A 20,022-nucleotide genomic window follows, 5' to 3' on the forward strand; every position below is an offset into this window, starting at 1 on the left:
TAGATCAAGATTTGTTCTGCAGTCTTAGAGACGCACAAGGCAAGCTTCTGTGTAAAGAATACACTCATCTTAGGGACTGAATGAGGAGGCAGGATTGCAGAAAGCATCCCATAACACCTTATTGAGATGCAGAGGGAATTCTTGATAGGAAAGGACTGTGTGTTTAATGACATTATCCCATGAAGGCAAACAAACGCTGTTTTTCCTTTTCAAATAAGTCAACATTAAAGACCAAATTTAATGAGCCAATTTAGATCTTAAACGTATTTAACAGTGTTTTCTGCAGATTGGGGCTCCACTTCACCGCAAAGAGCGTCTGATTGAGCAAATCACCAGAGTTTGGTGCACGTAAATGACAGCAGGTAAGAGCACCACAGGCTGACAGACCTCAAATCAGCCCGGGGCTCTGATGAAGAATTAGCACTGACCTTTGACCCCTGTGTTTACCGACGGTAACTATACACATCCACACATATGGGCACTGACACATGTCCTCGCTCTTTTCTCTATCATAATGGGGCATCTAGCCAGTGACTCTTTTTTTTTTATTCCCATCAGTGCCGGACACACACACACACACACACACACACACAAACACAGACAAAGAGATGGCCCTGGTGCCACAGACCCCCCCGTCACCCCTGCACTCTGCCCCGCTGCTTCTATAATTAATTGAGAAGCCATGCGCTGGGTCTCTGGCAGGAAATCAGGGATGGATGCATTCATAAATATTTACGGAAAACCACCATGAAAATTTCACATGAAGGAGAGAAACACGTCTCAACACACGACACGTCCCTCGGTACAAAGAGGAGAGAGCCAGCGTGTTTAAAACACCCGCTTCCTTGACTTCATCTGCGTGTGTGTGTGTGTGTGTGTGTGTGTGTGTGTGTGTGTGTGTGTGTGTGTGTGTGTGTGTGAGATACTCATTACAACAAAGGCTTTGTGTCCTCACAACTAATTACCAAACATGTGGACGTCTTCCTTTTCATGGCAACGGGACGGGAATTAGTTCAGCTCGGAGGTTAAAGGTTAAAGAACAGCCGTCGGTGACCATATCAAACTATGAAAAACACCAGGAGATCAATGAAGTGACAGGTGACAAAAAGACTATTTCACATCAGGGCTGAAATAATGTTCCCTTTCTATTAGAGTCTCAATATGTTCCTAAATACTATGACACTACAACACGGTTACTATTATTTAGTAGGAGTAAATATTGCATCATGTTGACTCAAATACAACCAGCAGTGTGTAATTGTCGGACTCACAGAGAAACCAGCCCAGAAGGGACACGAATGCCGGACCCTGGGTGACGTGGTGAGAGCCAGCGCCGCGAAGCTCACGGCCAGGATGAGACTCCCCAGGACCATCTGAGAGACCCCCAGAGCCAGCATGATCCTCGTGCGGGTCCGGTACTCCCTGAGGCGGGACAGGCTGCGGGACAGCGACGCGGGGCTCAGGGACCCCGGGGCCCCGATGCCGCCGCGGTGGAGCGCGTTCACCGGCATTGTGACTGAAGGGTACGACGCACACGCAGCGGCGCAGAAAGGACAAAACACATCCAACAAACAGCAGGCGTGCTGCGTGTGTGTGTGTGTGTCCGCCGGCGGCGCGCTGGTAAACGGCGTAAACTCGTGGTCAGTGTCCGGTGCGGATGCGGATCTCCATGAGACGAAAGACGCCTCGGAGTCGGCTGCAAGTAGAGATGCGCTGCGACGGATGGGAGGAGAAAGGTGAGGAACGCGCGGACGGGACGAGGCACCAAGATGGACACACGAATAAAACGGGACGATTTTCAGGTCACAATTGGGAAAATAAGACCCCGGGAGTTCTCGGCGACAGTTCCGGCAAAGATCCCATTCCTCAAATAGTCAAAAACGCCAGAAAAAGGCGAAAACCAAAGAAAAGCCGCGTTATCCCCGCCAGCCCGCGTCGCTCCATTGTTACGCTCGCGTGCTCTCATCCGGCTCCAACTACTCGAAAGCGAGGGATGGGACGTGGTCGAGACGCGTGCAAAAAAATAAAAGGTGCGAGATTTTTTTTTTCAGAAGGAGGAGGGGGGGGGGGGGGGGGGGTGATGCCTTCAAAGTCCGCAGTTGTGAGCGAGCTGCGTCTCCCGTGTGTGTGTGTGTGTGTGTGTGTGTGTGTGTGTGTGTGTGTGTGTGTTGCACCGGCGGAGGTTTTTCACGGACGACAGCAAACGTTAGCGGGCAGGACGGGAGACGCACACTGCGTATTGGAGATGTGCCACTGTGCGCGCTCTCATGGCGGCGAGCTGCTCGCGGTCTGTTTCACTACGATGGCGGAGGGGAGGAGGTGGGCTCGCTACTATCAATCCCAAATAAATAAATAATATAAACAGTTAAAGCGTTTGATTTGCTGCTGGGGGTGCTGGATGAAAACGTGGACCATCGCGAGCAGGTGACCCTACGAAGAAAACCAGGTGCCTTTGGGGAGGTTTACGCGTTTTGGGTCTCACAGTGTGTTTGTGTGATCAGTCTTTTTTTTAAGTTGAGGCGGTTTTACCATTTTTTTTGTGAAACAAAGCAACGGTATCAACGTCCGCAGTGTCATTGAACGCTGGCGGTGCCTCGCGCGTCCTTCACGCGGTCTGTGACGTTGCAGCGCAGGCAGGTAGGAGAGCGACACACCTGGAGAGGCTTTTGGATAAAGAGGTGCTTGAAATCCGGTTGGCTGCTCGTCGTTAAACACTCGTTAGAAAATGTGCTGCTGTGACCCAGAAGCTTCTGGCCGCGGTGTTTTGATTGTAGTTATGTAGTTATACCATTTTATGTTACTTTATATTCTACTTCAGGCAAAATTGATACGTCATCATCATGTAATATTTTAGATTAAGCTTCTTGGCTGTATAAGAAAGTAGTGCCATTATAACGTTGTGATATATTTTATTCAGCTCATCATGCCTTTCCACTTACGTTACTTTAAATGTTTTTGGATGGAAATACTTAGTGTATGTACTTTAACTTAAATCGATATATTTAATAAAGTTGTAACATGATGTACTTGCTTTCCAGGTAAAATATCCACGTGCTTCTTCCATCACTGAATTAACGATTTGTGGACATGTATTAAGCAGTTTAGTCAACATTTTTTCCAATTTAATTCAACGGGAATTTAGATTCTTAAAGAACTAGATGTATTTCATAAGGGGAATAAGAGATGAGAACAAGAAACAGCTTCTCCTACACCCCAGATTATCAAATAACTGTATACGTTTTCATCAGAAACATTATTTTCTACCACCTCTACCAACAACATCTTACGTAAATGAATTTGTTAAAGGAATCATTTAGGCCAGCTTCCATGTCTAGGTGGTAGGGACCGAAACAAAGGGAAATATTTAAATAGATTCAAATCAGATGAAGGACTTTTCCATTCCTGCCCTTGTCAAGCCCTCGCCGAGAGCTCAACTGCACCATCTAGCTGCCAAACCTGAGCCATGGTGGTAATATCATACATATATATCGACATAATGACACGATGTGCAGTCAAGCAGCAGCCACTGAGCTGAAATAAGGAGTCAACTGATTGATTATTAGCAAAAATGTCATTTAAAGAAAAAATAACGTCACAAAATCCACTGACTAAACCGCCAGAATTATGATTATATTGGGAAAATTGGCAATTTCAATAAATATATATAAATGTATGTATAGATACATATACACTCACCAGCCAATTTATTAGGGACACCTGTGCAATTGCTAACACAAATTAACACAAATCATTCAAGGCCGCAACTTAATGCGCTCAGGCACGTGGATGTGGTCGAGCCGACCTGCTGAAGTGTCAAACCGAGCATCAGAATGGGGAAGAAAGGGGATGGAAGTGACTTTAAAACGTGGATGGTTGTTGTTCCAGACGGGCTGATGTCACAAACTGCCGATCTACTGGGGTTTTTACAAACGACCATCTCAAGGGTTTACAGAGAATGGTCCGAAAAAGAAAAAACATCCAGTGAGCAGCAGTTGTGTGGACGAAAATGCCTCGTTGATGTGAGGACGACAGAAAGGCAACAGGAACTCCACCACTCGTTACAACCGAGGAATGCAGAACACCATCTCTGAACGCACGAGGGACCTTGAAGAAGACGGCCTACAGCAGCATGAGACCACAGCTGGTGCCACTCCAGATAAGAACGGGACACTGAGATTACAACTCACACAGGGTCACCAAAATTGGACAGTAGAAGACCGGAAAAAACAATGCCTGGTGTGATGAGTTATGATTTTATCTGCAACATTCAGATGGTCGGGTCAGAATGTGGCGTGAACATGAAAGCACGGATCCATCCTGCCTTCTGGTGTGATGATGGGGGGATATTTTCTTGGCACACTTTGGGCCCCTTAGTAATGGAGCTTTGTTTAATGCTGCAGCCTAATTGAGTATTGTTGCTGACCATGTCCCCCCCTTTATGCCCAAAACATATCTGCAGCAACTGCGTGGTGCCATCATGTCAATATGGACCGAAATCTCTGAGGAATGTTGTTGTGGCTACTTTCAACACCTTGTTGACACAAAGAATTAAGGCAGTTCTGAAGGCAAAAGAAGGTCCAACCTTCTGCTGGCAAGGTGGACATAATAAAGTGGGCGTGAGTTTATTTGTATAAATACACATTATGCATTAAGTATAAATGAACTACAATAACAAGATCAGTTGTGTTTATCAGATGTAAAAGGAAAAAAAGTCCCTTTGACAAAGTGTCTTTACTTTAAAAATGATTTTATTTATTAATACAGTGGTATACTTAAAATTGTGTTGAGGGGAAAAAAAAGTCAGCCACAAGTGAAGAGCTAATATCCAATTAAAGCTGTGTTATCTAAAAATAAAATGGTACTGGTGTGCCATACATCATATATTGTCTATTAGTACAAAAATACATTTAAGGGCACACAATACAGCATCCAGTATCACAAATCAGTGAAGGGGTCTCTGAGAGCACACCCCCTTTTAAAAGAACATGTTTTTAAATGTATTTTAGCCCAAGCACTTTCCTGATCCTCAAGAAATGAATAAAAAGAGCTTTTTTTGTGACCATAACGTAGTGTGAATATATCGGTAGAAAAAAGATGTGATGCATTGTTGTTAGGTTACAAGTTCCAAGGCTCGAGGTTATATCCGGAATACAAAGAGTGTCTTCCACTTTTTAAAACAGGTTTTCTCTAAGTTTCATACAAAAAAGAAAGACATACAAAAAGTTCATTTACAAACCAAAGAAACAAGGCAATACGCTAGCTTTATTTACAGCCACGTCTTCTCCGATTCTTCTCTTTTTGGAGTAATGCATAGCAGATAAAAGAAGAGCATACGTTTGTTATCTTTTATAAATTGTTATTGTGTGCTAAACCCGAGTTCATTTATACAGAAGGGTTAACCAAAAATAGAAATGGCAAAACAATGACATACCATAATTTATCATAACTTATTGTTTTCTTCATGAGACGTGAATAATCTGCAGATAAGGCATCACTGCTTATGTGTGTGTGAGTGCGACACAGAGAGAAGACGAGATGGAGAGAGCGAGAAATAGATGCGAGGGGGGAACTGAGGGGGCTACTGGACCTGAGTAAAGAACATGCATAGATCTCCCTCAGGCTGGAAGGAGACGCCTTACTCTGTAAGAAACAAAGCTACGAGATACCACTGAAGGAAAAGGAAGAACGTCTCTTAAAAAGTGTGCTGCTTGGGTTCATGTCCAGCTTCTTCAACAGATACTTGTCATCATCCTTCGTTTCAATCAAACTTCACGTTCGTCTCGAACCTTCATTAGAAATATTCTAAATGTGGAAATAGTTTGTATTTGGGCACCTGAACTGAAAAATAACAAGATGTTGACTGGAAATTGACTTCACAAGTACAATTTTAGTAATTCTTCTCTATACTACTATATATACCGTATGCATATATAGCATAAATACACCAACACAGGCTTTTGACGCATTTATAGTGCCTCAAAAGCCTCATCTATATTCATGTAATAGTCACATTAAACATCGCCTTATATATAGTGTCAATCCTCAGCGGCATGGCGCATGCATCCATGGTTTTATTTCACTTCAACAACTTCAAAACGGGGAAAAAGTTTAAAGAACATGTTTGTAACCGTCATCAGTGTATCGCCTTCATCCGAGGGTGCAGTAAGCAGCACTGGCTGCATCTTCTTCATACTCCATCACATGGTGCCTGTGTGCGTGTGTTTATGTGTGTCCTTCACTTTACGCCCCATGGTTCCACATTCAGTGACATCACACCTGCTGCGCCGTCCTTAAAAGTGGTCGATGAGCACAGAAACACAGTTGGCCCCCACCAGGTAGTTGGGGTCTCCGGGGAGAGACTTGTTCTGCCAGCTTTTTGGGTCACCTGCGGACAGACAGATGGCGGCATAGTGAGTGATAACAGCTGCTCGTTAGTGCTGTAATGCATTTCATGAGCACTGTGCACACAACTCCTCTTCACACCACAACAATCCATTACAAACGAGCCTCCTATTAAATCCGCTCTCTGCACAGCTCAGTCTGTAGGCCATGTTATATAATATCACACGGTTTGGCCGATGAAAGCAGTTTATTATTTTTTATTGAGCTTAGTCACTGTAGGGCAGGACTGTAAAAGGTTGAACTGATGGACCTTAAAACTACATTCTTAAAGAGTTTGCTGTTGGGAGAATTTGGGAGTGTTTCTTATGAAAACATGACTCAATAAATCACATTAGTGGTCGAGCCCCAAAGAATGCCGAGACGATGACCTATCGCATATTTTGAGGTTAATGTCGGCCTATAATTTAATTCTGTTGTACCGTGAGATATTTCAATCATCTAGTCTAACACACAGAAGAGAGGCAGTCGGATGCGGTGAGTTGTACAGAAGGAAAAAGGGGGAGCAAAGGGAGAAAACCCAAGGAGGGGACAGGAGGAGGCCGGAGAGCAGCCTCGCTTTACAATGAGAGGATTAAGACTCAGCCCGATAATCCTCCCACAATTCAGCGGGACAACGGAGTGAGCTCACATCTCATTCAGCCCCCCAAGCTTCATCCTTAAAATGAGGCTAATTAGCAGCTAATCCTGACCACTGGACAAATGACTACTGTTTTAGGTAAGAAAGGAAAAAGGAGGAATTAGTTATAAAAAAAAAAAAAAAAAGAAAATTCTTAGCCAGAGCTCAACTTTTTATTGAGCTTAGGTTATTATTCAAAGTTTGTTTGCTAAATTATGACCTACTAAATAAAGTTCTTAAGAGGATTTGGGCAACTTCCTCTCTTTATCTCATTTCGGTTGAGATACATAAAGATGAACAAACAGTATTCTGTTTTGTGGTTTTTACAGGATCTTCTCTCATCGGCTGCTTGACTAAAAGTGTCATCAGCAAGTAACCATTTGCATACAGAGGAGTTACAATTATCAGATTCCCCTCCAGCAGCTGCGGACAGCTATGCAACGCTTATCTACTTGATTACTTCCACTTCCCTGTTTTTCCAGGATCCAATTTCACATGCAAACTCCTGAGTAAACAAGCAGAAGCCGGTCTGAACGACCAATTCATTAGGACAATTATATTTCTTGTCACCTGAGAACTATCTTGGATAAGAACAACACTCAGAAGCTAAATTTGGAGAGCTATATTTTGACACGGTAACAAGCTTTTTTCTTTCTTTCTGCAGGACAAAGACAGGCATTATTGGTTATGACGGCGTCCCAATTTCCGTAGAGATCTATAAAAGCTGTTCTTCAGGTCAGGACTTGGGTGGCTATGTGAGAAATCTGTCCAAGCAGAGCGGCATGCATTATTCCTTTATCTGGTGAAATTAAATTATTAATCAGCCAAGCATCTGATGAATGAATGTCAAATCAGAGAAGCGTATTAAAATGAGTCAAGAGGTGAAAAATTAAGAAAAATACTGTAATTTCAGAACGATGAGGAGGGAGATTGATTTGAACACCAACTACAGAACCAGTGATAGAGTGATTTATAGATCGAGTGGGTGAGTTAACAAGGATAAAGTATGACAATGAATCAATCAAAGCAATACATTGTGAAAAAATATACAGATTTTCCCCCTAGATTGATTCTCAGACATTTTCAAATTTTCTGATTTAGTTTAAATTTTTCTCATTGATTTTTGAAGAGAACCAAAACTAGGGGTAAAATCTACAAATACTGAATGAAACATTGACCCACAACCCTCAAATAGTCACAAAGCCAGCCCAAATGACCCCGAAGAACAGAGAGAGCACAGCATACCCGACGAGGAGTCGGAGGATTTTAGAGCAAAAGACCAACCATCTGGGGTCATAGACGCACAGTGAGGTAAGCGCAGCTCCACAGGCTTCAAAAACTTGAGGCCATGAGGTCCACACATCACCAGAGGGCTGAGCAGAGTCTCTCCTGTAAACAGTCAGGACCATTAGAAGTAAACACACGGACGGTCTGTACAGCACAGTATATCTCACCAAAGTACAACATACTATTAGCAACTTAATATATAAAAGAATTACAACAGTATACAATAATTTATGACACAAAATACGAATACAAAATATGATTAAAAAAAAAGAACCCTGGGCCTCGTCCTCTTTGACGAGTTACCTTTCTCCTTGTCGAGTGGCGGAAGGATGCTGTTGTCTCTGCAGACCTTGAAGTAGATCTCCTGCTCCACGCCGTCGGGGATGGCCCCCTGTGGGATGATGATGCTGACGCCGGTCTCGATGGAGCTCAGGACGCCGCCGTTAGAGTTGAAGACACCACGAGCCGTTGCAACCACTGTGTGGCCCTCATCTTCATCCTCATCATCATCCAGGGCGCTAGGACTGAGGGAAAAGAAAGTCACCTTCACGCACACCCATTGAACAGAATGCTCAGAGCGGGATCTGTAGTCGGACGGAGTTTGTTACCTCACTGGGATGGCTTTGGGCACAGCGTGGATGTTGTTGAGTTGGTGCTTGGAGCGGTGCTCCAAAGTGCGCGTGAAGGTGTCCAGGCCACTGTCAGGGTCTGTGTTCTGGGGCTGCAGGGCTATCTGAGGCTTCACTGGGCCGGAGCTCTGGCCCTGTGCCAAACACACACGGCAACAGTGTAAGCAAGAGCTTGCAGCTGAACTTATTTATGTAACCAGAAATCAAAAGAGAGAATAAATAGCTTCTAAGAGAGACCTCAGTGGATTCAGTGTCAATCTGCATCAACCAGGATGACAAAAATTAAGTGACGGCAGGAGGACGAAAGCGTAAGCACTTTGATTCATGCTTTTTTTGCATCACACATTACTATCACGTTGGTGGTTATAAATAACCCTTACATAACAGCTACTTCAGATCAATATGCGCTCTGTAAAATGGAAAAAAGTGTGAGAAAAATATTAGTTACAGAATAGGTCTTATAAAGTGAGCTCAAAGTACTGAAATGCCTATGAACAACTGTCAGTCAGTCATCTTTAAAGCCACGTATCCTTCATGGAGTCAATGCCAGTGCACATCGGGTCAATGGCTGGGCTCACACAAAGCACACACGCACGCGCACACACACACACACACACGCACGCACGCGCACGCACGCACACGCACGCGCACGCACGCACACGCACGCACACGCACCACTATAACTGCTTAAGAAAACAGCTTACCTTTGGAGCAGCGTCCGGCTTTTCATTGGGCAAAAGGTTGTGGTTGAATTTGGGTGTGTCGAACATGCGTGAAAAAGGCTTGGCTGACGTGGTGTAGGGCTTGGGGGTGTAGCGGTTGTAGCTGTTTGCAGGTGGAGCCGTTTTTGGAGGATGCTCGCTAGTGCCGTTCACCGGAGACTTCTCAGGGAAACTCTTGTGAGGCAGGAAGTTGGTGTGGACGTTGTCGTCTCGGCCAGGAGGTTTGGCTGTGGAAGAGCGTGAGGGTCACGGATTGGGGTCACTGAGCGCATCAGTTTTTGTTTTAGTAGTACAGTTTGTAATACAGAAGCATCTTCACACCATGACAATCTGGTAGAAGATAATAAAATCTCCACCAGTTTTTCCCTTTCTTTCATAGACGGTTCCTTTTTACCTTCGGGTGTGGGTTTGGGCAGCACAGCTGGCAGCAGAGAAGGCGTCACCTGGGCAACAGGCTCATATTTTTTCTCCACTGGAACGGATTTCTCCACTGACTCCGTTCTTGTATAAAAAGTCCAAATCCATCAATTCAAGATTCACATTTTCTTCCAGCTAACACGGAAAATATGTTTTATGAGAACGCCATATGCTTGGGAATGTGGATGAGGAGCCTCACCTGGGGTAGTGGTTAGCCGTTGGTGCTTGTGCCTGGGGTTTGTTGGGGCCGGCCTGGAGCCTGTCAAAGTAAGACAGCTGTTTCCTGTAGTAGTCCTCGTCCTCATCAGGGTTGTAATTGTTGGAGCGCACAATGTCATCAGCTACCATGGACGGAGGCTGCTGAGGCCCTGGGGCTCTGGGTTGGTGGGATAAAAAAAGTTAACCAGGTCAATAACAAGGCAAAGACGGCGGGATCAGAGCGAGAGGAGAGCTAAAGATTTTGTCATTGATGTGGAAATAGTGACTAAATATCCAATTTAAGTCAAATATTCATCATGACGAATTGCATAAACATGAGCTTACTTGAAGGCCTTCTCCTGATCCAGGTTGCTCAGAGAATTTGCTTTGGGGATTACTCCACCCGCTTTCAAAGGTAAATCAGCTGCCTGTAACAGCAAAAACAATTCTCATTAAGAGGATCAAATATTTAGAATAACAAACACTGTTGTTAAACAATGAGCTGATTTCTCATGAAGTTGAAGTGCAAACACCAGTTAGGAACACTAGCAACAACTATAACTTCAGAAAGTGCATTAGGTGTACCTTGTTCCCAGATGAATCCCCTGCATCTCGGGCTCTGTCCACAGACACCGAGCGTTTGTTCTCGAACATCTTCACCCTGGTCAGGACCGACTGTGGCTGCATGGCGGGATCCTCCTGGTGCTCATCTCTGGCGGGGAAAGACTTTGGAGCCTCCGCGGGAGACGATGACGGGCCGTCTGCCTTGGGAGAGGGTGCGGGGCCGGGGTCAGAGTTCACAGGAACAGGGTCATACTGCTGAGGCTTGTAGCTCTTTTGTTGCGGCGTTGGTCCCTGGTTGTACGAAGGCCGCTGAGGGGCGGGGTCTGGGGAGTGGCCAGCAGAAGGGTACGCGGCCAGGCGAGGATCCTGGTTGTAGTGCATGTCGGGACCCGGCGCTGGCTGCGGAGGATCATCGTAGCGGACGGGACCCGGACCTGTTGGTTTTCCGTAGCGAGGCCGCCCGTCGAATCCCTGCTGAGGCGGGGGCTCGTCGTAGCGGAGGGGAGGGGTGTACTGGGAGTCGGGTCCATCACTGTACGGTACGCGGGGGTCGTGGCCCTGGGAGTTGGCGGTGGAGTGCGGCTGGTTGTAAGGGTTCCACTGGTCGTAATGAGGCACACTGTTCTCGTAGGGCGGGTTAGGGTCATAGTTCCTGTACGTTGGTTGCGGATAACCACCTCCGCTGCTGCTGACATCATACCGACTGGGTGGGTGGTCGTAATCTCTGTATGGCGGCTGGTCGGGGTGAAATCCCTGCTGGGAGTTGTAGGTCGCAGGCTTCATGCTGTGACCGATTCTCCCTGTGTTTTCTACGCTGTATGGATCCTTCTGAAACATCTACCCAACAAAGACGATAAGATTAAAAGATGCACAGGATCCACAAACACATTGCACTGACAGAAAATATGTAATGTGATAAAAAAAATCTGTTAAATGAGTAAACAAACTATTAAAAAGTATTTTAGAAACCAGAAGAAGAAACAAGGGAAAGACCTGAAATAGAGAAACTGAGAGGGAGGGTTACTGATCAGATGATATAATAGATATCGAATAGAATAGAAATCCAAGCATAGCCAAACATTGCAGCTTCAAAACATCACAATGTACCATTGCAGCTCCAACATTGAAAGAAAAAAATAAGAAAATAAGAATGTTTGAAGAAATTACAGCCAAACAGTGGGATGCATTTTCCTTGGCTAACTTGAGAGAATTTGAATTTGGTTTAGAAGTGTAACGTAAACTACTCATATAAAGCTCATTAATAATTCAGCACTGCTGAACACAAGGGAAAATGTCACTCACTGTCTCAGTGCAATTACTAAGGCAAATTAACCACCTACAATAATATTTAACACAGCACAAACCCGTTGTAATAAAAATAAATATTTAAAATCCGGATCATCGGGAAGTAACCATTAATCATCCACCATAATCAAATGGAAAAAAAATACTGAAATAGAAAACTGTTGGAAGGTTAGTGGTTACTTTTACAAGGAAACAATCCTTTTTAATCTAAACTGGTGAATACAGCACAAAGAGATCAACCTGGAGTGGTTAACAGAATGAGGCAAACGTGTTGCAGCCATGCAGAGAGGATAAGCAACAGTGAGAGCCGAGGTGGGCGGGGGTTCCCCTGCTGCTCGGATGGCTCCGGTGAGCGCAGCCATTACCTACAGGCCCACTGTTGTTTACCAGCATTTGCTCACACGTGCACAGACATACACACGCTTGCACGCAAAACAACGTCCACAGTACGAAGTCTCTGTCTCTTCTGGGAAGCACTGCGGTCAGCGGACATGCAGGGCGGAAAGAGAGAGACAGAAGCGTGGCAGCAGGAGGTAGGAAGGTAGACAGGCAGCAGCAGCAGCAGCAGCAGCAGCAGCAGAGGCACAGGAGGTGAGGCCGGGTCGGACCGAGCTGGGCCGAGTCAGTTCACGAAGCGTCCAGTGACGGTCAGATGGATACCTTTGGTTCTGAACTGGCCAGTCCAGATTGTAGAGGTTCTGGTGTGACGCTCTGAGGAGCTAGCTCAGTGGTGGGCCTCCTAAGAGAGCCAGCCTCTGGGTTGGGGCTTGGCTGGGTGTGAGGAGCTGCAGGAGCCTCGTCAGGGCTCAGAACCCCTACAGTTTTTACAGTAACGTCGACAGCGGGGGGGGCTGTGTCAGCCAGGGGCTCAGGCTGCTTGGGGACGCTAGGGACGGCAGCGGCCTCTGCTTTCTGTGAAGTGGTTCAGAAATGTTTAATAACACGCGTTGACGCCGTGGTGCAGTACTAACAGGTGCTACTGCCTACGGTCTGCTCCTCACTTGTGCCTAACAGCCAATCACCCTCCACATTTAAAAGTAGCTGGCGATCAACCAACGCCACTCGAGAGTTCGGAATTAGCAGCAGCTTTAATACACATCTGCTACAAGTACAAGTTTTCGTTGTTAGAGTATAGTAAATTTGATTTTAATGCTGCAGTTACAATACAATAGAATATTTTCTTTCCCCTTTTATGATCATTAACACATCATGGGACAACAAACATTTAGATTTGGGTGCCACATTGGCCGAGTGTTGATTAGTATATTTCACAGGTACACTGGTTTAATACTGGCATTTATAAACATGCACATTATACTTTCTTGTATCGTTGTCACAGTCCCAATCGCAAGTAAAACAAAAGCTAAGAAGTGCACATAGGTGAGAACTGGTCCAGACACTTTGACAAACACGTTTCTTTACTCAGTGACATCAGCAACGGTCACACCAATAAGACAGCTTGTGGTAATATAGAGAACCAGAGTAACAGTAGAAGATCAAGTTCTTCTCCGTTTCAAAAATTAAAAAAACACACGCGCAACAGTAATCCACGCACAGATATAGGCAAAGATAAAATAAATAGTATATTAAATATATATATATATATATATTATATAATCTTTATATATGGCGATAGATACCTGAACACAGAAGTTTTCACTTTTGCACTTATATTGTTTGGTAACAGTAGATTGACAGAGTAACTGCAAAAATAAAAAAGTGCCTTCAATAGCGCTTCCAGAAAACCCTTCTAACGCAAACCACGTCCTCCAGACAACAGGGAAGACGCGCGGCTCTCAGAAACGCTACCTGCTGCGGAACTGGTGCCTTGAATCCAGCCGGGTCGATGCGGTGCAGGGGCTCCGGCTGCAACGCGTAGGTGGCGTAGCCGGGGGGCTCCTGGATGACGGGCGGGTCCTCGCGAACAGGCTCCGAGGAGCGGGTGATGGCGGGCTCTGCGGGAGGACCTACGTCGTCGTTCAGGGTCTCGTCCAGCTCCTGGTCGGTGTAGGCTCCGCCCTCCGTGTCTGTGTCCTCGTAGTCGGAGGTGTGGCGGCTGTCGGTGCTGTACATGGAATACTCGCTGCCCGGCGCCGACAGGTAAGACAGGCGGTCGTCGTGGATGTCCAGGTCGTCCTCGGCCGCTCCGTCAGCCTGTGAAACGAGGGGAAAGGTGAGAGAGGTAGCGGGAGCCGACCACTTCTGGTCCACATGGGCTGTTTGTGTTGACGTGTGGGCTCTTGGGCCGCGCGCGTCTCACCTTGCCCTCGGAAACCCACACCAGCTGGTTCTGCTGCTGCTGGATCGATTCCTTCAGCGCGCCAAACCAGCCATCGTTCATGTTGTTCAAGTTAATGGTCGCTGAATACACAGAGAGGATTGTGCAGAGGGGAAGAGAAAAAAAATCTCTCCAATCAAATAAGTAACAATGTTTCCCAAATTAGCAATAAAGGACAAGAGCTAACGGATAGATATATACACACATATACATACACACACACATATATATTTATATCTCCACCATTCCCCTTGGTACCCCACCCTAGTCCCGACTTGACTCACTGGTGAAGAGGTGGTGGTTGTTCTTCCTTAATTTGAGGGCTCGGTCGAAAAGCTTCCTGGCACTCTTCCTAGACTCCGGGCAAAGGCGGGTCCTCATCGTCTTCACACCCTGCTTTGTGTCTGGGTTAAGAAACACCACGATTGGATACCACTGAGCGTAGTTGAGACGGTCCACTGCATTAGGGGTGATGTCCAGCACTGCGTGCTTGTCCTACACAGAAAACAAACATGTGTTTATTTCCATACAGTGAGCCTTTCCCCTTAAAGTGAAGAAAGTGTAAAGACAGAATACAATATATGACCAATAGTGAGGTTTCCATACAAAGTGTGCAGCAGATCTTGAACATAGTGATGGCAACATGTCATCAGTCTGAATTAGTTTTGTAAGTAAACCTGCCACAATACAACTTACCTCTTTGTCGAAGATCAGTCATTTAGTAACATTAACGAGTGCAGAACACCAGAGGGCAGCAGTGAGCTGCACTTATCATCTCTGCCATTTTCTCACTACAATAACAAATCTGTCCCAAGATGTTTACATCTCAATCCATTGTCCGTACATCTAAACCCGTTTGGATATCTTGCTTCTTACCCGGTCAATGATCTGTTTGATGGTGTGCAGGCGAATGATGCCGGAGCTCTTCTGGTCGGTTCCTGCGTCCCTGGGCTCACTTCCTATAGAAGACAAAAAAGGTACAGAGTTACTGGATCACATCAACACAAGAGACAAATAGCAATATAACCTGGCTGTGGCCTAATTAGATATTCTTGTGGCGTGCATTTGTCCACTCCCATAAATAGAGCTGTTAAATACGGAATAATAATCTCCGTACGGGAGAGGACAAGTGTACGTTTCTGAAAACAGATAGATAGTAGCAGCCAATTCATGCAATTGTCATTAGTTATTTTGGGTCGGTTTAGGAAAAATTAATTCAGTTGAATGAATGTGTGAGTGCAACTGCATGTAACAGAATAAATCATGGTGCAGGAAACGTGTTTTGTGAGAAACACTGACATGAAATATGCGCATACAAGAGCATGAGGGTCATTTTGGGATTAATGAGAATACGGTGTCATTGTAAGCCTCGGGGATTTAAGCAAGGATGTGAGGAGGGGTTTATGATTCACATAAAAGATAAGCAATGTTTCCTGCCCAGACACACAAGGTTCAAAAGAGGGCACCCGTCTCCCCAAATTGCAGTATAATAATGACTTTAACACAGCACACCATTTCTAACATTTCTAATATGATCGATATAAAAATACTGCTCTCATCTACGCAAACACATTTCAGGGAGAGCAGATAGAAATAGCCGTGCAAAGAGTGAAGACACAAGTGTTATGATGCAGCTACGTCTGTGCAATTTGGTATGAAATATAATACACTGTTTTGAACAGTAGCATGACAGAGTTGTGGTTTGTTGTACTTGTGAGCCGTAAATTGACCCAGATTTTACACTAATAGATTTCTGGATCAGGACCAGATGAGAACGTATTAGGAAAGAAATTGAACATAACCATATAAATAGATAATATAAATACATTTCTCAGCTAACTGCTGAGATGACTGGAGACGAGACAATTTCATCTGATAACATATTTTTGGTGGTATTGTAGGCATTTCTTTTCAAGAAAATCTATTCATATTATTTTCCACACTCCCATTCTATTAAGAATTATTTGATAATTTCCTAATGTTGTAATTGAAACGAATCTCCACACATCTCAGTTTTCATGGCATAATAACTGCACAGCCCCACATGCTGCCTCGTCTTTGTCTCACTAAGTGATACATTGAGGGGAATACCACTGAATTTAACTGCAAAGTATACTATTGTATTCATTCAAGGATACGGTACACTCATCTGCATTTACTATTCTCTAATGAACAACATGCAATATCACAATGTCAAACAGCTCCAAATATCTAAATTTAGCCATTAAGTGCAGAACCCTTTCAAATGAGACCAATAGATAGAAAAAAATAGAAAGTATGATATTGCATTCTTCTGTGATGTATTCTACAATTATTCTAATAGATACTAAAACATCATTGTTGCCAATTGTATTGATAAACGGAAATAAATCAAGTGCTATTCCCCTTTACGCATTGCTGAAACATTCATATACCAGATTGACACTAAACACCAGAATATAATAACCTGCCATTCACTGAATCAATTAAACAAATAAAAGTTGATGCACTAAGTGACATACTTTCCCCTCCTTGCTGTTGCTGTGTTTCTGAAAAGAAAATACAGTTACACAAACATCACTGGAGTTAAGTAGATAAACATCAAGGAATGGAATCACTTCTGTTGCCGTGTACTAAATATGTGTGCGTGGATGTATTGCCATGTGATGTTGTGCCCTTAAAGTAATTGAAATGCAATACATTGTGTCAAAATAAAGAGCACACATTAAAGAGGGTTGCAATCTAGGAAGTAAGAGGCAGATGCAGACTAACTGTAGAAGAGTGAGAAGATAAAGAAAGATGCTAAAAATAAACAAAGAAAATTATTGACACAACTTCACTAACCGACCTTCTAAATTGGCAATATCTAGTAGTTTCAGTAGCATTGGTATTCTGGGGTTTAGCAGAACAAACACTGCATTCAGTAAAAAAAAAAAAACAAATAAAAAAAAAAAAAAAAAACTGACTACTGGCTAAAACTAAATTAAGTGAAGAGCAGTGGTGATCTATACAGAACAAATACTGAAAAAACGTTTCTAAAGTTCTATAGCTCATAACGAAATATAAACAACAAAGGTTACTTTTGCGATTCACTCCCAGGAGGATTGACCACTACTGTTGACTATTTGATAAAGGCTAGAATAAAAAAAAAAAAAGCAATTAAGACCCGCGGTAGGTCACAATACGAGGGAGGGTTATGGATTCTTCACTTACTCGCTAGTTCAAAAACATCTGGCTCCTCCCTGGCCAGTTTCTCTCTGGCCACGTCTGCTATCGGCCCAAACAGAACCACAGGCCTCAGGAACCCAGCTAGGAGAACATGCAGAGCACCAAAGGTTTGCATTATGTATCACTTAAACGAAACAAAATACTAACTCAGATCATACATTTAGTGAGATATAGGAGTATATTTGTAATGGAAAAATGAACAAGGCTGGGAAACGCACGACTACAGACGTTACTTTGAAGTTCTTTTAGCTGCAAAAAGGGAAATCTGTCCACTACTTTGTACTTTTTACATTTATCCTGCTTTAAAGTATAAACACATGTCATAGATGATTGCTGTTACCGTCTTGCTGATGTGTTCCTACCTTCTCTCAGCACCACCCTCTCGTAAGCAGGGAACTTGGTCTGAACTGGTTGGGCCGACAGGTCTTCCCTGCTCTTACGCAAATTTCTCTTGGAGCTTCGCAATCCTCGGAATCTCCAGAAGTCTGCTCTGTCGCCCCCTGGCGTTTTGGGGAGGGTGTACTGCACACTGGATAGCTGCTCAGCTCTGAACAAACAAGAAAGTAGGCATACAATCAGGTCTTTGGTCAAGGCAGACCGGTCAGGTAATCAGCATTTAGCTTTAGCGTTCCAACAAGGCCTGAAGCTGTAATACCATAGTAAAGTACTGCGTTGCCTAAGTGATTATTGAGTACTCAAGAAATGCTGATAAAATACTAAGAGGTCCTTTTATAGACAAGCTTATTATTATTATGTTGTCTTGAGGGCTGAAACAATCCAATTTATACCTCAAATGATAAAATTATGAAGAGCTGACCTATTATTTCCCTCCCTGTTTTTTCTGTGAACTCTTGATTGCAGAACAACATGTGCGTATTTTGATATACATACGCATGATGACACCGGTTACAGTGATGTACACATTTCAGTGGCTCTCAGAATACAGAATACGCATTACAGAAATGAGGACTTGGCAGTGAAATGGTGAGCCTTATTTATAAAACACAGACACACTCTCCACCATTACAGAATTACTTACCACTACTTTCAGATAAAGGCCGTCTTTGGCCGTAACTGTTTCGTACAGCTGATTGCAGATAGTTAAATATATGTTTTAGGTATATAAAATAACAGTGGTTAGTGAGTAAGGTAGCTGGCCAAAGGGAAGGGAACTCATTCAAAGTGCCTTTGACAAATAGGTATGTTTTTAAAATGAAAATATTTAATTCAGAGTGTGATTTTAGGATTTTCATGTTTTGAAAGAATACTCAGGGAGGCCGGTTTATTTTGGCTGCGAAGCTGATATATATTTCACAGTGAGTATTATGTGGTATATAAGTGTATGTAGCCTATGGACAGCTATGTCTTTTCTGTCAGCAGAAGGAGGAGAAATCTCTGTGTAAACACTGCCAGAGGCTGTTGAAGGCTGCAGAGACAGGCCTAGATAAAACAATGCTGTTGGCTGGATCACCGTCATCTTTGCTACTTATCCTCAGACACGCTGACTGAGAGAAATAAGTAAATGGAAATGGGCTCACAAATCCTTGATCGCTACCCGCAGAGCAACCACTACTTCTTTATCTCCACCGTCATCCATTCATAAAGAGCACAAACAAACTATACAGGTATGACAAGGTGCAACCGCAATACCTGTTCTTGTTGGGTATGATGCCCCTTTCTACTTCCTGATGGTTCTTGCCGATACGGATGGCGAGCCAGGAGCCTAATTTGCCGTTGTAGAGCGTGTCTACTACACGAAACACCTCGCCCTTGTTAAAGCTCAGCCCGTACGGTGACTCCTTTTCATATTCAAAATGGGTCCGGATGTAGAAGGAGTCACCTACATCAGATTCCACTATCCTCCGATATACTGAAAAAAAAAATAGAAAAATGATTACAGCAACCTTTTAAATCTGCTGGTTCTGACAATGAATGCAGTGTGCAATGCAACACAACTAACAGGACACTTCATAATGCCATCGCTCACCATCTTTTTTCTTTTGTGCCAAAATAGTAACTTCTTCTCCTTTCGGGAGATCCAGCAGAAACAGCACAGCCTCCTCCCGGATGATGTTAGCAAAGTCCACATTGTTCACCTATGGATCCAGAACAGAAGTTTATCCCACCAAGTTTTTTAAATAAGCAGTGTTAAAATGCAAATAACATTTAAAAGTGTGCTCTGTTTTTCCTAAACAAAAGCAGGGCTGTGTATTCCCCCTACAACCGAGCAGTCTCCTCCTCTTCTCCTGCTGCGGTCCCAAAAACAATAACTGTTGTTTATTGACTCTGCTTAAGGGGCTGCAGGGGAACGAGAAACACATGGACGGAATCACTGAACCTCAGAAAGACACCTTTATCCTTCCCAGAAACAGGAGGTCCTGACGTCTTTATCTCCAC

The 20,022-nt window shown here is 44.1% G+C and overlaps 2 protein-coding genes across 32 annotated transcripts in view; both read right to left on the reverse strand.

Annotated features, from left to right (window-relative positions):
- Positions 1-2,163, reverse strand: part of fam189a1 (family with sequence similarity 189 member A1) — a 59,363-nt gene extending 57,200 nt beyond the window's left edge. For 3 of the 4 annotated variants that reach the window (XM_040163789.2, XM_078085161.1, XM_040163780.2), the window contains exon 1: positions 1,272-2,149. In XM_040163789.2, the coding sequence (XP_040019723.2) occupies positions 1,272-1,511 (240 nt within the window). In that variant the 5' untranslated portion in view covers positions 1,512-2,149. Of the gene's footprint in view, positions 1-1,271 lie in introns of all 4 variants that reach the window. The other variant, XM_078085162.1, reaches the window with a different exon arrangement.
- A 2,567-nt stretch (positions 2,164-4,730) lies between these two features.
- The window catches only part of tjp1a (tight junction protein 1a), a 77,854-nt gene continuing 62,562 nt past the window's right edge, over positions 4,731-20,022 (reverse strand). For 4 of the 28 annotated variants that reach the window (XM_040196313.2, XM_040196305.2, XM_040196373.2 and 1 more), the window contains 19 exons: positions 19,613-19,721; positions 19,276-19,495; positions 17,988-18,172; positions 17,611-17,706; positions 16,920-16,946; positions 15,295-15,377; positions 14,703-14,913; positions 14,401-14,501; positions 13,950-14,294; positions 12,801-13,052; positions 10,857-11,672; positions 10,617-10,699; positions 10,273-10,449; positions 10,051-10,157; positions 9,639-9,883; positions 8,914-9,068; positions 8,609-8,829; positions 8,264-8,407; positions 4,731-6,385 (listed from right to left, as the gene is read on the reverse strand). In XM_040196313.2, coding sequence (XP_040052247.1) covers positions 6,291-6,385; positions 8,264-8,407; positions 8,609-8,829; positions 8,914-9,068; positions 9,639-9,883; positions 10,051-10,157; positions 10,273-10,449; positions 10,617-10,699; positions 10,857-11,672; positions 12,801-13,052; positions 13,950-14,294; positions 14,401-14,501; positions 14,703-14,913; positions 15,295-15,377; positions 16,920-16,946; positions 17,611-17,706; positions 17,988-18,172; positions 19,276-19,495; positions 19,613-19,721 — 3,672 coding nt within the window. In that variant the 3' untranslated portion in view covers positions 4,731-6,290. The remainder of the gene's footprint in view (positions 6,386-8,263; positions 8,408-8,608; positions 8,830-8,913; positions 9,069-9,638; positions 9,884-10,050; positions 10,158-10,272; positions 10,450-10,616; positions 10,700-10,856; positions 11,673-12,800; positions 13,053-13,949; positions 14,295-14,400; positions 14,502-14,702; positions 14,914-15,294; positions 15,378-16,919; positions 16,947-17,610; positions 17,707-17,987; positions 18,173-19,275; positions 19,496-19,612; positions 19,722-20,022) is intronic. The other 24 variants (XM_040196390.2, XM_078085140.1, XM_078085151.1 and 21 more) reach the window with 9 other exon arrangements.

Source organism: Gasterosteus aculeatus, chromosome 12 (assembly GCF_964276395.1).
Source record: "Gasterosteus aculeatus chromosome 12, fGasAcu3.hap1.1, whole genome shotgun sequence".
NCBI lineage: Eukaryota > Metazoa > Chordata > Actinopteri > Perciformes > Gasterosteidae > Gasterosteus > Gasterosteus aculeatus.